Source organism: Balaenoptera musculus, chromosome X, assembly GCF_009873245.2.
Source record: "Balaenoptera musculus isolate JJ_BM4_2016_0621 chromosome X, mBalMus1.pri.v3, whole genome shotgun sequence".
NCBI lineage: Eukaryota > Metazoa > Chordata > Mammalia > Artiodactyla > Balaenopteridae > Balaenoptera > Balaenoptera musculus.
Window position 1 is genome coordinate 27,131,537 of NC_045806.1, and position 15,695 is coordinate 27,147,231.

The 15,695-nt window shown below is 38.1% G+C and overlaps 1 protein-coding gene across 1 annotated transcript in view; it reads right to left on the reverse strand.

The window, feature by feature from the left end:
• LOC118889001 (dystrophin) overlaps positions 1–15,695 on the reverse strand; it is a 1,535,792-nt gene that overhangs the window by 176,920 nt on the left and 1,343,177 nt on the right. Inside the window, exon 53 of the mRNA XM_036840547.1 lies at positions 12,690–12,846. Coding sequence (XP_036696442.1) covers positions 12,690–12,846 — 157 coding nt within the window. The remainder of the gene's footprint in view (positions 1–12,689; positions 12,847–15,695) is intronic.

Genomic DNA, 15,695 nt, shown 5'->3' on the forward strand with positions numbered 1-15,695 from the left:
TATCTCACAAATGAGAAAAAGTTAGGCATGCTAAACTGATAATTTTCCTTCAGCTCCTTAAGGTGCACAAAATTAACTTATTTGAATCGTGCACTACAAAATTACAGTAGCAGCAAATCCCAAGGTAAATCCATTTTATTGTGAAGGTTAAATTGTCTGATGGATAGTATTTATACATCACAAACACTAACCAACTGGGTGACTTGACTGCTTGCTGATTAATTCATTCATTCACAAATATTTATTTTGAATCTATTATGTATAAGGTAGTGCAGATGTAGGGACCTAATCTTTGTCCTTAAGGAGTCAACAGTTTGGCTGAGTAGGTATGTTTGTATAAAAGCATATTTTTATTCAATTAATGTTTTACCAATGCAAAGTAAAGTACAGACAAGTTAGGATTTACCTAAGGCCATCAGTTCGTTAGTCACTTAGAATCCAAACCCTGAAATTCTTAAGCCAGGCTGAAACTGAGTAAGAGCAAAAAAATTAAAGTTTCCTGAATTACAAAAAATGTGGAAGACACATAAGTGGAAAATCCTAATGACCATGAAGCAAATGAGAAACTTAAAAAACCTGAAAGTCACAGAGAAGAACCAAGTCACTGATGATTCATTTTAAGCCAGGCTGAAAGTGAGTAAGAACAAAAAAATAAAAGTTCTCTGAATTACAAAAAATTTGGAAGCCACAAAGGTGGAAAATCCTAATGGCTATGAAGCAAATCAGAAATAAAAAACCTGAAAGCGATAAAGAACCAAGTCATTGATTATTCTTTTTTTTTTTCTGTCTGTCCTACTTGTGGAAAAAAGAATTAGGGCGAATATTACCACAAATACCTAATAATACATAAAGAGTAGCTCAGAACCATGTATAGAGGGGATGAAGGGTGAGATACTGATTTGCTTGAGATACCTCAGAGAAGAGAGGGGCAGGAAGAGAAGTCTGGGCACAGGTACAGACATTACAGAGAGACAAGCTATGTTGCTTTCACCTAGAGACAGTGGTCCTATAACTAAGGATGTAAGTAAAAGCCCTTGCGTTTCAAAACAGATCTCTTTCAACCGTGTACAGTGTATAGTTTTCCCGGAGCTGAATTTTACCTATATTCCCACTGAAGTGGCAAGTCTGTATTTGTGTCATTTGGACCAGAAATCTGAAGGAATGACTATACGTTATCTCCACATCTGTTAGCAGAACTTTACAGAACCATCCTGAGAGGCAGACGGAAATGGTGAAAAGAGCACTGTCCTGAGCAGCAGGACACCAAAAGTTCAAGTCTGGGCTGGGCCAAAACTTGGTTGCGTGATCTAGGACAAGTCATAAAATCTCTCTGAGCCTTCCCATCCTCATTTGTAAAATGTAGAGGTTTGCTAAGTACCTTACCTAAGTTCTAACATCCAGTTCTAAAATTCCATAATCAACACGTTTAGATCATTAATTGGCCACAGGCCTGTTACATGGTGGCAGTTTGAGATAGTCTTTCATTACTAATATTAAGAATTATAGCCACAGCTTGGCACATAGTAGATAATCAATAAATACTGTTGAATAAATAACAGAACGCCCAGGTAGAAAACCAGAGTGTGTTATATGGAGGCCAGCTGGATTTAGATGCAGTCGGTGCTCGAGGGTGAAAGCCTGGTTTCGTGAATTAAGAGAGAAAAAAAAATGAATGCTGTCAGTTGGGAAAAACTGAGAGATCTTTTTCTGGGTCTACTCTTATGTTCCAGATCCAAAGCTGAGAGTAATCTTTGAGTCACTAGGTGGATTTTCCTCAAGAGGAGGCCCTATTAACCCTGCCTTCTTAATCCTAGTGATTTCCCCTCTAGAGGAGATGTTCACGTCCATACTTTCGGAAGTTCCATTATTTGAACTGCTGGTTGGGCTTTCCCTCTAGCCTGCATTAGCTAGGAGACGAGAGAACAGACAGACTCTAAATTGGAAAATTGGGACTGACACATACGCACTACTATATATACAATAGATAACTAATAAGAATCTACTGTACAGCACAGGGCACAGGGAACTCTACTCAATACTCTGTAATGACCTATATGGAAAAAGAATCTAAAAAAGAGTGGATACACGTATATGTATAACTGATTCACTTTGCTGTACAGCAGAAAGTAACACAACATTGTAAATCAATTACACCCCCAATAAAAATTTTTTAAAAAGAAAGAAAAAAAATAAAGTGATCCAACGGCGGTTAAAGTGATCTCAACAAATCATTACTGAGTGCGCATAGGACAAGGACGGTAACACAGTCATTTCCACAAATTGATCAGTATTTTAGTTTTGTCATCCTATATTATCATTCTAGTTTCCATATTATTTCTACCTTATCTGCATGCCTCCTATATTGTTTTTACTTCTGATAAGAACGTTGCTGAAATCATTCTCTCACCATAATGACCTTCCTCATTTTAAGAGCCACCATATTTATTGAGTCTCAAGCACGTCAGAAATATTTTAATGACTAACTGCTGATTTAGGGACAATCATTGCTCAATTAATTTGAAACCAAGATCATGGAAAAAGGCAAGGTCCAAATGTGGTTAACTGGAGTACCAGAAATTTTGCCTCTAAGAATCTAAGACAAATTCATAGGGATTTTAGGAAGAAGGACATTTGCCAGAAGTGGCAACAAAAAACCCCAGAAAGACAAAGGGTTCACTTGATATTCATTTGACATAGTTGGTATTAGAGAGGTATGAAAATGGGACACATGGGCTATAAAGAAAAGGTCATAATCATCTTTATTTTTTTATTGTGCTAAGAACACTTAACATGAGATCTACCCACTTAACAAAGTTTTAAGTGCATGATACAATACTGTTACCTACAGGCACAGGATTGCACAGTAGACCTTGCGAATTTACTCGTTTTGCATAACTGAAAGTTTATACTTGTTGAACAACTCCACATTTCCCCCTCTCCCCAGGCCCTCGCAACCACCTCTCTACTCTCTGCTTCTATGAGTTTGACTACATCATCATCTTTAGACAAGATGAAAAAAGTTTATCTTATTTTCACTCTACTTCTAAAGAAAAGTGAAGATAAGGGATTACGGTATCAGACACATCTAGCCATTGTTTCAGGTACATCTAAGCATTGTTTCAGATAGTCAACAACATGAACAACAATATTAATTTATAAGTGAGATTAAATCAATTCGAAGCAAGTTTGAAAAAGTAAATGGACATATTTCAAGCCTGAAATTATTTTTTAAAATATCTAATTTTACTCAATGAAAAAACATTTTGGAGTGTCCAGGGGGGAAATATGTTTAACAAGCTCCTGTTGAGATTTGTCTTTTGGAAGTCTTTCAAACAAAACGTTGTGTTCTCTGAGATCAAGGGCACGGGCTAGCAGAGAGTCCAGCCTGCTTGCAGATCTGTGGTACTGGGGAGGAATAGTTAGTGCCCACGCAGCATCGTGCACAGCTGTTTGACTCTTAATCCTAAGGTTGAGCTGCTTCCAACAACCACTGGGGAAGTCACTTCCTACAGACCATAACGTTGTTAAACTCTGAGCTCACCCTGAAAAATCACTAGTGAAAATTCAATCTGCTCCTAGGGTCATTTAGAGAATTAGGTATTAGGTCGTTGAGCCTAAACCCTAAATTTTGGAAATTCTTTCTGAAGCAATAGTGCAGATAAATGGATTATCAGGAAATCCTGTGAAAAATTAATTAATATCCATTCTCAAGAGGCTCGGCCAAAATTTGAGATTGTCAAGTGTAAGTGGTGAATAATTTCTGAATCACGCCATTTGTTTCTGTCTAACACAATCCAGAAATGGAACTCCTGTTTCTCTCCACATACACACCCTCATCCATGATCATTTTGAAGTCTTTCCTGTTTCCATAAATGGCATCATCATTTCCCCATTTGTTCAAACCACAGACTTCAGAGTCATCCCTGACTCTTTGCTTTCTCTCATATTCCATACCCCATCAATCTTAAGTTCTATCAGCTCTACCTTCAAACTTTATCTTGGGTCATATAATTTTTCATCATATCTATCATTTCCATTCCAGTCCAAGCCATCGTTATCTCCTTCCCAAATGACTTCAACACCCTCCTAACTTTCTCCCTGCTTTCAGTCTTGCTCCTCCTATCATCATTTCTTCACACAGCAGCCAGAGTCCATTTCTAAACACATCAATCAGATCACATCATTCCTGTCTGTGGTTCTCCAGTGATGTCTCAATACACACAGAATAAAATCCACCTCCAAACTATGGCAGAAAAGACCACATTATCTGGTCTTTGCCTCTCTCAACAACCTACCACTAGCCCATCCTGCTATTCCTTGGACACCCCAAACCTGTTCTTACATCTCGGCCTTTGCATTTGCTGCTCCTTCTGCCTAGAATATGCTTCACTCAAGGTCTTTGCTTGGCTCACTCACGCACACAGCCCTTTGCTTAACTATAATCTCTTTAGGTAGGCCACTACCTCTCAGTCTTTCTCTATCCTTATTTTGTTCACTTTCTCTTCATAGAAACTGACCTGACATGATTTTATTTTATTGTTTTTAGTTCTTTTTTTTTTTTTTTTGGCCATGCGGCGCAGCTTGTGGGATCTTAGTTCCCCAACCAGGGATCGAACCCGGGGCCGCGGCAGTGAGAGCACAGAGTCCTAACCACTGGACCACCAGGGAATTCCCCTGACGTGATTTTATATATTAATGTATTGGCTTACTGTGTGTTTCCCTCATTAAAATTTGAAGGTCTGTGGGGGGCAGAGTCTCGTTTTCTTCACTACTGTACCCTCAGCCCCTGGCATAGAGTAGGCGCTCAATAAATAATTACTGAAAGACTCAATGAATTCTAGGAGTCTGAGTTATGGTACAGTTTTTCCTAGAATAATTTTTTTGGGGAAATGGAAGAACAGATAAAAAGATCAGGGGTTCATCTGTAATTAAACAAATGTGTGTCAAAGTGCTTTGTAAAGGCAAAGTACTACACAAATATTATTTTAAGAGTATCTGTCAAGATATCAAAAATATTTTGACATGGTTATAAAGAGGACTGTGGTAGAGAAGTCAGTTTGTAAACTATACATAGTTTATCTTATTATAGTCATTAAACAAAAGTAGCAAATCCTAGATGACTCTGTTCTCAAGTTTTGATGATATAGCTAGTTTTCAGAAGACTTCCTCAAATGGCTAGAAATGTAGCTCTAAAAATAATTTAAAATCTTTTCTATTCAGCATTTCTAAATATGACTGCATAAAATTCCAAACTTATATGAAAGTAGCTTACTCCATTAGTGATGAAGAATCGATCACAAAGATGTCGATTTCCTCCAACCTAGTCACGCAGACATCTTAGAGGTAGGTAACGAACAGTGAACTTTGCAAGGGAACCAAACTTGTTTAGAAACTCCAAGAGGCTAGGTCAATGAATGTTGGAATGAATCACTGTATCACAAGCTTTTTTTGTCATTGTTTTTCAGAGGTGATAGGGAACAATGCATTTATTTGGTAACACAGAGCTGACTTGAATCTTAACCTTCACAAATGGCACCTAAAGACATTTTCTATTTCTGTGGAAATAGAAGGATTCCCTTGATGAGGGAACTCATCAAGCTAACACACATGTACCCAAAGGAAGCAGGCCAGCATTGGTAACAGCATTAGCTTAAATAAATGTATAATCTACAACGTGATTTCAGGGTAATTTTATTGAATTTCTGAACCTCTCCCTCACTTCGTGGTGACTTCTGAGGAGACTGAACATGCATAATATATGACCTGACAAATGAATAAGTAAACTATTTTATTCAAGCCTTTTCATTTGTCAACAGGATCCACACAATTATGGCTTTCTGTCTACTGTTTTAATAATGTATGTATTGATTACTTCCATCTAAATCTTAACCAGAAAATCTCAGGAAGCTTTGAAGGTGTCCTTAATGGTCTCTAGGGAAGGAATTACAGAGAGTTTCAAATTGAAAGATGAAAACCGAATGACAAACAATTTCATTAGTAAAAATGCAAACAAAAAGTCATTACCTACAGTGTTCTTATAATCAAGACCTAATTTCCATTTAAATTTGGGGTGGGATGAAGAGAATTAAATAAACTCATGGTTTATTGCAGTTCTCCTTAGAAATTCCCCACTATGATTTGCTCCTTTAAAACTCTCTCTAAGTTAATCACAGGAGTAGACAAGTAATAAATATCACTTTAGTGACTGCTCAAGTAAAACAAAGGAAGTCAGTTTTAAAAATATATCTGGACCAGAATAATACACACTTCATTGAAAACGAGTCCGTCTAGTGAGGCAAGTAACGAGGAACCGTAAAAGCCAGGATAATGTATTCAAAAGATATAAAAATTGGTCAGTTTATATTTGCTAAGGCACATTTGAGCTTTAATTATTTAGAACACTTCACCACATATGGAACATTATTTTATTAATTAGTCCTCAGAGCCATTCCAGTTGCAGTCGTTATGGTGCCCAGCTGGTTTGGGGAACACAGATCCACTCCCATGGGTGTAAAAAACTGCTTTGGGGAGTGAGACTGCAGTCCCCAACTACCTGTGTGGACTGTCTTATAACTTTACCTACAGCAGAGTAACTGAGATTGACTGTATATTTTTGCTTCAAGAGTACAAGACATATGATATTTTGCTATAAAACTTTATCATTAATCTGCAATGATATACTAAGAAAATATAAATGACCTGTTTTACAAGCATTCTGATTTATAGAAAAAAAGTGAAAAATATTTAATTAGTATTTACACTTTTGACATTTTAATGGGATTTGTATTCCCATAAAAAGCAACAACATTAATAATTTACAATAGATAGTAAGCAGGTGATTTTTAAAAAGTGACACACCAAATACATGGGGAGCAAGGGTACAATAAAAAGTGAGCCATCTTGATACCAAATATTTTATATAAACAGTCTTTGGAGCAAGAGACCCATAAAGAGCAAGACAGTTTATAACCCTGGAAACATGGTAAAGTAAAACAAAAGTCTACAAATACAAACTCTGTTCAAGACTAGATCACGACAGAGTTTTGTAATGATTGTGCTTCCTTTACCTCTTCCTAATTGGATTCAGAAGATCTGATAGAGAGACCCAATTTCAGGGGTTTTCCTTTGTTCTTTTTGTCCACAGGCAATGAGAGCATCACTAACTAGACAGCAACTCCACTACAACTACAAAGGGGCTACTGCAAAAATGTGACAAAACTGAGTAAACAGGGTGCAAAATTGTTCTCTCATCAGCACTTAGGAGTGATGATGTCCTTTGAGGGAGTGTTTTGTGACAAGGCTTTTTCTTAAGGATACAAAGAGAATTTCATGGAAACACTGGACCAGACCACAAGTAAAAACAGTGGGCATCACAGTAGCTTTACACACTATGAAAGATGCTTACTTAGGAGTAAAGAGAAAAAAAGCTGCAAGTGAGGATGGAACATCACCCTTTATTCTTTCTTTCCCTGCCCTGGATCACAGTAGACTAGAGAGGAAGGAACAAAAGATTAGTTCACTGGTTGTTTTCCTCCCTTCCTGCCTCCTTATCTTCTTTCCTTAATTCCTATGTTCCTTTATCTGTTCATTGTCTATCATGTACTAGACACTTTATAAGGTGCTAGGTATAAAAATGACAACCCTCTTCCCAAAAGCAAGCTTCTTGGAGCCCAAGGTTTAGTGAAGGTGGTTGACATTAGTCAAAAAGTCACACATATTCATGATGACAAAGAACATTACATTATAGAAGGAAAAGTACTGTGTTATGAAGGCATATAAAAGGAGATGTGGTCAAATGTGGGCATCAGAGAAAAGCTTGCTTGATTCCTGAGCCAAGATGTAAAGGATTATTAGACATGAGCCAGGAAATTATGAAGGGGGAGGTTTGGGTAGAAAGGGTTTCAGACAGAGGATCGACATGTTCAAAGCCCCACCAGAGAGGAACACAGAGAACTGGAAACAAGCAAAAGAAGGCAGTACAGCTAGCATCAAGACAGCAAGAGGAAGGGCAGTGAGAAAAGACTGGGGCCAGACCAGCCAGATGGGACTTTGGGGTCCTTGCTGAGGATTTTTGGTCTTTCCCCAAGGGCACTGAAAAGCCACTGAAGAGTGTTAAGATGAGGAATGACATAATTCAATTTATATTTTTACACAGATTACTCTGACTGAAATGTTGATTGCATTGTAGGGTGATAAGAGTAGATACAGAAAAGTGAGGAGAAAAGGTCTCTTGTAACAGTGGCAATGACTACAGTAGACAGAGTCAAGAAAGGTAAACTGACCCAGTGATGTGTTAGCGTTGGAAGGCTGGAGGTTGGTCATCCTGAAAAGGTACTATGTCAGTCTGCGCTGGTGTTGTTTGGATAGGAGAAACTCTTTAGTTAGATCCTCCAATCATTAGGGTTTTGTAGATTACAGCAACAAAAAGATAAAGAAGCAAAGGATTTTGGGGTATTGAAAAAGTTATTAAAATGCTTGATGATTGAACCTAAGTTGGACTTGGAGGGAGATAAAGGTAGAGGATCAGTGGAACTAATGTATAGAACAAAGAGTTATCAATGGGCTGGAGATCCTGATATGTCAAAGAAAGGGAGTAAGTGGGTATCTGAATAAGTAGAGTAGCCAAGTGGGGATTAATTCTCTTCAATATGGTGCATGTTACCCATAACTCTAGCATCACATCTCTCCAAAGCATATTACCGGTCATGAGATTCATGAGTAAGAGGACCGAGAACGGTATGTGCTAACATTTTATCGCTGTTAGCAGGCAACCAAAGCCAATAATCAGGGAGAGTGAGGCTGTATTTATAACAAAATGGTGGCTAGAAGGACTGTGGAAAAACTACGTAGACCAAATTCCTCATCTTATACCTGAAGAACAAAGTAGCAATAACCATCCGACTTATAGATGAATAGGGCTAGAATCTCAGTCTCCTGAATCCTAGTGCACTTGTCCAATGATTCATCTTCTTTGATTTCTGGAACTAGAATAAAATTACACCTTTGGTAGAAATTGTCTCATTTCACCGTATCATGTAATGCATTCTATTTAAAATGCCCATCCTTCTCAGTGAATGCTCTTCTACATATATACCAGAGTGTTTTCACTCTTTATTCAAAGTTAGAACACTTTAAAAATTATAGCTATTATATCACACCCTACCACAAAAGCTACCTAAATATTCTGAATTATATGAAGGGGAATGGCTAAAGGAGAAACTGGCAGTTTCCCTGGCAATTTTTTATAGACTCTGGGGTCTTCCCTCATGTTCTCTTCCCTTTTTGTCATCTCCTATATCCTCTTCTCTGGAATAATATAAACCCTTGACCTTTCTTCAAGATGCCAGTTTTTGCTATGTCTCCACAGATATCTTTCCTTTAAGTGCTGACCATATAAAAGTGGCACCATTTTATCAAGCTTTTATTATTTGGTGGTAATTTACTTGGTTTTCTATTCCCTTGTGTTGTTCATGTACCTTTTATTCTCATTTCAAAAACACCTATCAGTATCTACCGTATGGCAGACACTTTGCTAGGTACTAGGGTCTTGGAGGGTCAGCAAGACCAAATCTCTGCCTTCCTCACTCTGAGTCTATTAGAGGAGACAAAAATATAATGAAAAACAAACAAAGGAAAGAAACAATTAGACAGCCTCTTCAATAAGTGGTGCTGGGAAAACTGGACAGCTACATGTAAAAGAATGAAATTAGAACAGTCCCTAACACCATACACAAAAATAAACTCAAAAAGGATTAAAGACCTAAATGTAAGGCCAGACACTATCAAACTCTTAGAAGAAAACAGGAAGAACACTCTTTGACATAAATCAAGCAAGATCCTTTCCTTTTTGACCCAGCTCCTAGAGAAATGGAAATAAAAACAAAAATAAACAAATGGGACCTAATGAAACTTAAAAGCTTTTGCACAGCAAAGGAAACCATAAACAAGATGAAAAGACAACCCTCAGAATGGGAGAAAATATTTGCAAATGAAGCAACTGACAAAGGATTAATCTCAAAAATTTACAAGCAGCTCATGCAGCTCAATATCAAAAAAACAAACAACCCAATCCAAAACTGGGCAGAAGACCTAAATAGACATTTTTCCAAAGAAGATATACAGATTGCCAACAAACACATGAAAGAATGCTCAACATCATTAATCATTAGAGAAATGCAAATCAAAACTACAATGAGATATCATCTTACACCGGTCAGAATGGCCATCATCAAAAAATCTACAAACAATAAATGCTGGAGAGGGTGTGGAGAAAAGGGAACCCTCTTGCACTGTTGGTGGGAATGTAAATTGATACAGCCACTATGGAGAACAGTATGGAGGTTCCTTAAAAAACTAAAAATAGAACTACCATACGACCCAGCAATCCCACTACTGGGCATATACCCTGAGAAAACCATAATTCAAAAAGAGTCATGTACCACAATGTTCATTGCAGCTCTATTTACAATAGCCAGGACATGGAAGCAACCTAAGTGTCCAGCGACAGATGAATGGATAAAGAAGATGTGGCACATATATACAATGGGATATTACTCAGCCATAAAAATAAATGAAATTGAGTTACTTGTAGTGAGGTGGATGGACCTAGAGTCAGTCATACAGAGTGAAGTAAGTCAGAAAGAGAAAAACAAATACCGTACACTAACACATAGATATGGAATCTAAAAAAAAAGAAAAATGGTCATGAAGAACCTAGGGGCAAGACGGGAATAAAGACGCAGACCTACTAGAGAATGGACCTGAGGACACGGGGAGGGGGAAGGGTAAGCTGGGACAAGGTGAGAGAGTGGCATGGACATATATACACTACCAAATATAAAACAGATAGCTAGTGGAAAGCAGCTGCATAGCACAGGGAGATCAGCTCGGTGCTCTGTGACCACCTAGAGGGGTGGGATAGGGAGGGTGAGAGGGAGGGAGACGCAAGAGGGAAGAGATATGGAGATATATGTATATGTATAACTGATTCACTTCGTTATAAAGCAGAAACTAACACACCATTGTAAAGCAATTATACTCCAATAAAGATGTTAAAAAAAAAACCAGTTGATCGCTGTTGGAGAATGCTAATGAGCAAGTTGTTATTTTGAAGACTGGTAAAGTAGAAACATTTACCGCACCTGTCCTAGACGAACTATATCCTGCGTACCCAAATTGTGGATGAGTATACATTTTCTTTTCATAGAAGTACTCCAGCTAATAAATGAAGAAGAAATGATAGAAATAGGCAATCATCACATTGCAACCCCTAGCCATTGATCATTAATAGCTGCGAAAAATCACACACACACAAGAGAAAAGAAGACACTGTGTACCTCCTGGTGATGGAAATATACATTACTATCTATGAAGCAGTCTGACCAAAAAAAAAGGCAAACCCGAATACAATCAAACCTGTAGAACTACACTGTTCAACAGAATAGCCACTAGCCATATCTGAGCACTTGAAATGTGGCTAGCCTGAATTGAGCTGTGTTGTAACCATTGTAACTGTAAATTTTTATATCAATTACATGTTAAAATGATAATAATTATTGTTCTATAGTTATATTAGATGCAACCATTAGAGGAAACTGGGTGAAATGTGTAGGGAGACTCTCTGTACTATTTTTGTAACTTGCTGTGAATCTGTAATTACTTCAAAATAAAAAGTGAAAAAAAAGGGGGGGGGATTTAAAAGACAAATTTGCCAAGTGCAATGTCTGGACCTTATTTCAATTCTTATTTAAACCAAAAAACCCAAACCCCAAAAACCTTAAAACATTTAAGACATGTATATGAGAAATGGAAATTTGAATACTGCCTTGGTATTTGTCATGATAAAATTATTGACATTTAAAAAGTATTATAGGGCTTCCCTGGTGGTGCAGTGGTTAAGAATCCACCTGCCAATGCCGGGGACACGGGTTCGAGCCCTAGTCCGGGAAGATCCCACATGCCTTGGAGCAAGTAAGCCCGTGCGCCACAACTACTGAGCCTGTGCTTTAGAGCCCACGAGCTGCAACTACTGAAGCCCAAGCGCCTAGAGTCCGGGCTCCACAACAAGAGAAGCCACCGCAATGAGAAGCCCACACACCACAACGAAGAGTAGCCCCCGCTCGCCGCAACTAGAGAAAGCCTGCGCACAGCAACGAAGACCCAATGCAGCCAAAAATAAAATAAATAAATTTTAAAAAATATATTATAGTAACAATGTGGTTACCTTTAAAGAGCAAATTCTTATCTTTTAGAGACACTTTATCAAATATTCATGAATTAAATGATCCGTGCCTGAGATTTGCTTTTAGATAATGGAGGACAAAATAGAGGTATAGAAGAAGTAAGATTGGCCATGAATTGATAAATGTTGGTCTTGATGGGTACACAGGTGTTTATTATAGAATTATGTCACTTTAGTATACGTTTAATATTTTCCAAAATAACATTTTTAAATATCACCAAAAGACATGGACAAATCTTAAATGATATCATTAATGCAGATGCTTTTGACATTTAAAATATAATGGCTTGGATTATTTCTAATTGACCCTTGGACTAGAGGAGTAAAAAAAGATTTCTCTTCCACTTGATTTCTTTTCCTTTTTCAACCTAGTTTCAATCAAAACTAATCTTAAAATAGTCATTGAATGCTTACTATGTGCAAATCACTATGCTTAAAAGTATCCTACCCTGTGTACATCATTCTGCTTCTGAACTGCTGGGAAATCGCCTCCAATAGGTGCCTGCCGGCTTAACTCATCATCTTTCAGCTGTAGCCACACCAGAAGTTCCTGAAGAGAAAGGTGCAGACGCTTCCACTGGTCAGAACTGGCTTCCAAATGGGACCTGAAAAATAACAGGAGCAAACTGTCAGAATATCTAGAAAGATAACTGATGGTTCTAACAATCCCACTAAAGGTACATTGGTTGGTTACTTCCACAGCGTGTAAACGTACTGTGAATCACATAGCAGTCCTCAATAAAAATCCAGCTACCTGTTTTTGAGAGCAACAAAATGGGGGTATTTTGATGGCAACATGGAGGGAAGACAGTGTTTAGTTATATGTTTATTTCCACATGCAGAATTCTGAGACTTTTGGCATGAAATATACACTGGAATGGACTGCTTTCCTGTAGTGTTGCAGTCAATGATTCCTAATGTTTCTGGTAGAAGAACCTGAACCCAGTGACTAAAATAAACCACTCAGTTTTCGTGTGACTCATGCTAGTACCGGAATTCTTTCTGCTTTGAGAAATGGAAAGGTCTCTCCCCACATTTGACTTTTCCATTTCTACACCCTAGGCAGACTCTTCCATTGACTCCTTCCATCTGGCATCTGTTCCTTTCTGCTCCTCTTCCCATATGCTTCTCCTCCTTCTCTACCCTTCTTTATTCGTGTGCACCTGGGATTTGTTTTCACCAAGTTCCAACATTTTCCGCTTTGTTTCCTTTGTGTAAAATGTACTGAGACAACAACTCACGTGGAAAAGTAAAATCAGACATTTGCCTGAAAGCCTCCCCCCAAACGTGAATAATTTAGGCAAGAGGCTGAGTGCTTTACCATCAACTGCATTTAGAACACGTTAATCCATAGAAGGCATTTAAGAATATACAAATGAATGATCTGTATTATAAAATCCACATTTCACTTGAGGATGAGAAGTTAAATTAAGAAAATAAATCATCATCCAGAAAACATAGAAACGCGGAATGTTAGCAAAGCTCTATCCTCAGGTAAATCAAGAATTATGCTACATTACTTACATCTTATCAGCAATTATTAATTAATTCATAAAAATTAATGCTGCCTATAAATATAATATAGCCTCTAATGCTGCAGAGATTGAAATGTAAAGCAACCAGGTAGAACAACATTTCCCTTTGCCATTTGATACCTTAGCCTGACATTTCAAATACAATTCTCCTGCTGGCCTTAGTCAAATAGAATCACCAAATAGTACCTAGGTGCTGAAATTAAACTATTCTAAACTTTCTGCAGGATAATTTGATGATACATAAATGTCTTTGAAATGTGCAAATATAATGACCCACAAGCTTAAATTCAAGGAACTTATACTAAGAAAGTAACTGGGAAAGCCTGCAGATACAGGTAGAAAACTGCTATTTACAGCATACTTATGATTGATACAAAGTTTAAACAACTTAAATATTCAGTACTAGGAAATTGGTTACATATACGATGGTGAACTCATACAATGCATTGAATGCATTGTTCAAATCCTGTGAATCCTACGCAATGTTCAATGTGATGACATAGGCAAATGTTCATGGGCATGGACAAGATCATCCTGTCAGTCACTAAGTGAGAAAGTAGGTTACAAAAACGTACATAATCTATTTTTCCAAAATGTTTGTGTGTGTGCACATGCTGGACTATGCATGAAAAAATTCTGAAACGACAACTAGTTTATCCCTCAAAGGTGGATTTACAGGTGATATATTCCTTCATCTTTATACTTTTCCAAATTGTCAGAATTCTCTATTGTGAGCCATATAAACATTACGTTCAGAAAAACTGAAGGTATTTCCATCAGGGAAATTAAATTGGTCAAGACTCTAAGGACATTTGTACCTAAGAAATGAATCATGAAGCATCATAAATATCATGAATTAAATATAATAGTGCAGACTGCATATGGTGTAGAGGTCAGTTCTTTTATGTTTCTGTTCTCTCCTCCTATTTCGCTTTTCCAGGATAAGCCTAAGTGAGAACTCTCTATGCAAGATTTTAGCTGTTTAATGACATGTAATGATTACTGGTTACAGGGATTCCCTGGGGTATCTGGAATTTGCTGCTTGGTCCCCTTGAGGGTGAAAGAGGCTGTCAAGCAGGACATTTTGAAAGGTAGAGGGAGGCATAGTACAGCCATGGAAAGGCAGCACATTGTAGATGAGCCACTGATTAAATAAATATTTACTGAGTCCCTCTCAGTCCCAATCAGGCATGGGGGTGGGGGTAGGGAGGGGGGAAGGTAAGGGAGGATATAAAGATGTCTAATGCCTGGCCTCCATCTGTCCGGTAAAGGAAATAACGCCTCCCTGTGGTGGAGAGGTCTACAGGATTGATATGCCGAAGCGCAGGCGGCCTAAGGTGAGGCCTCCAGGTGCTGCTTCATTTACATAAGGCGGTGATACACCCCCCCACCCCCCCCACCCCCGTTCAGGTTAAATGGCCCTGACTAAATTATCAGCGGGCCGATGAAACCCTTTGTGTCCCCTAGGAGAAAAAAAAAAAAAAAAGAGCGCTGAGACCCAGGGAATTCAGTTCTAAAGGATCTAAGAGAAACTCCATAGCGTGAGATAGGGAAGCTGTGAAGAGCCAGGGACACAGGACGGTCAAGAGAGTTAACAGAGGAACAGAAGGACCTGGGATCACGAGTGACAAAAAGCTCTTGTGTACCGGGACGAGGGGGCCTTCCTTATTCATCCCTAAGGCATGGAGTTAAGTCACTTTTCTGAATGTTTGATCACCTTAAGTACATATCAAATGACTTTCTTTTCCTTGCTAAAGCCTGAGAGTGAAAGGAAAGATGTGATATGAGGTCAAAAACTTATACAAAAAGCTTATAAAAGACAGAGGACACTGGGTAGATGTTGGAGAGGAGAAACTCAGATAACGGCTCCTGATTTAAAACAACACAAAGATCCAATCTAAAGCCATGGTTCTCAAACT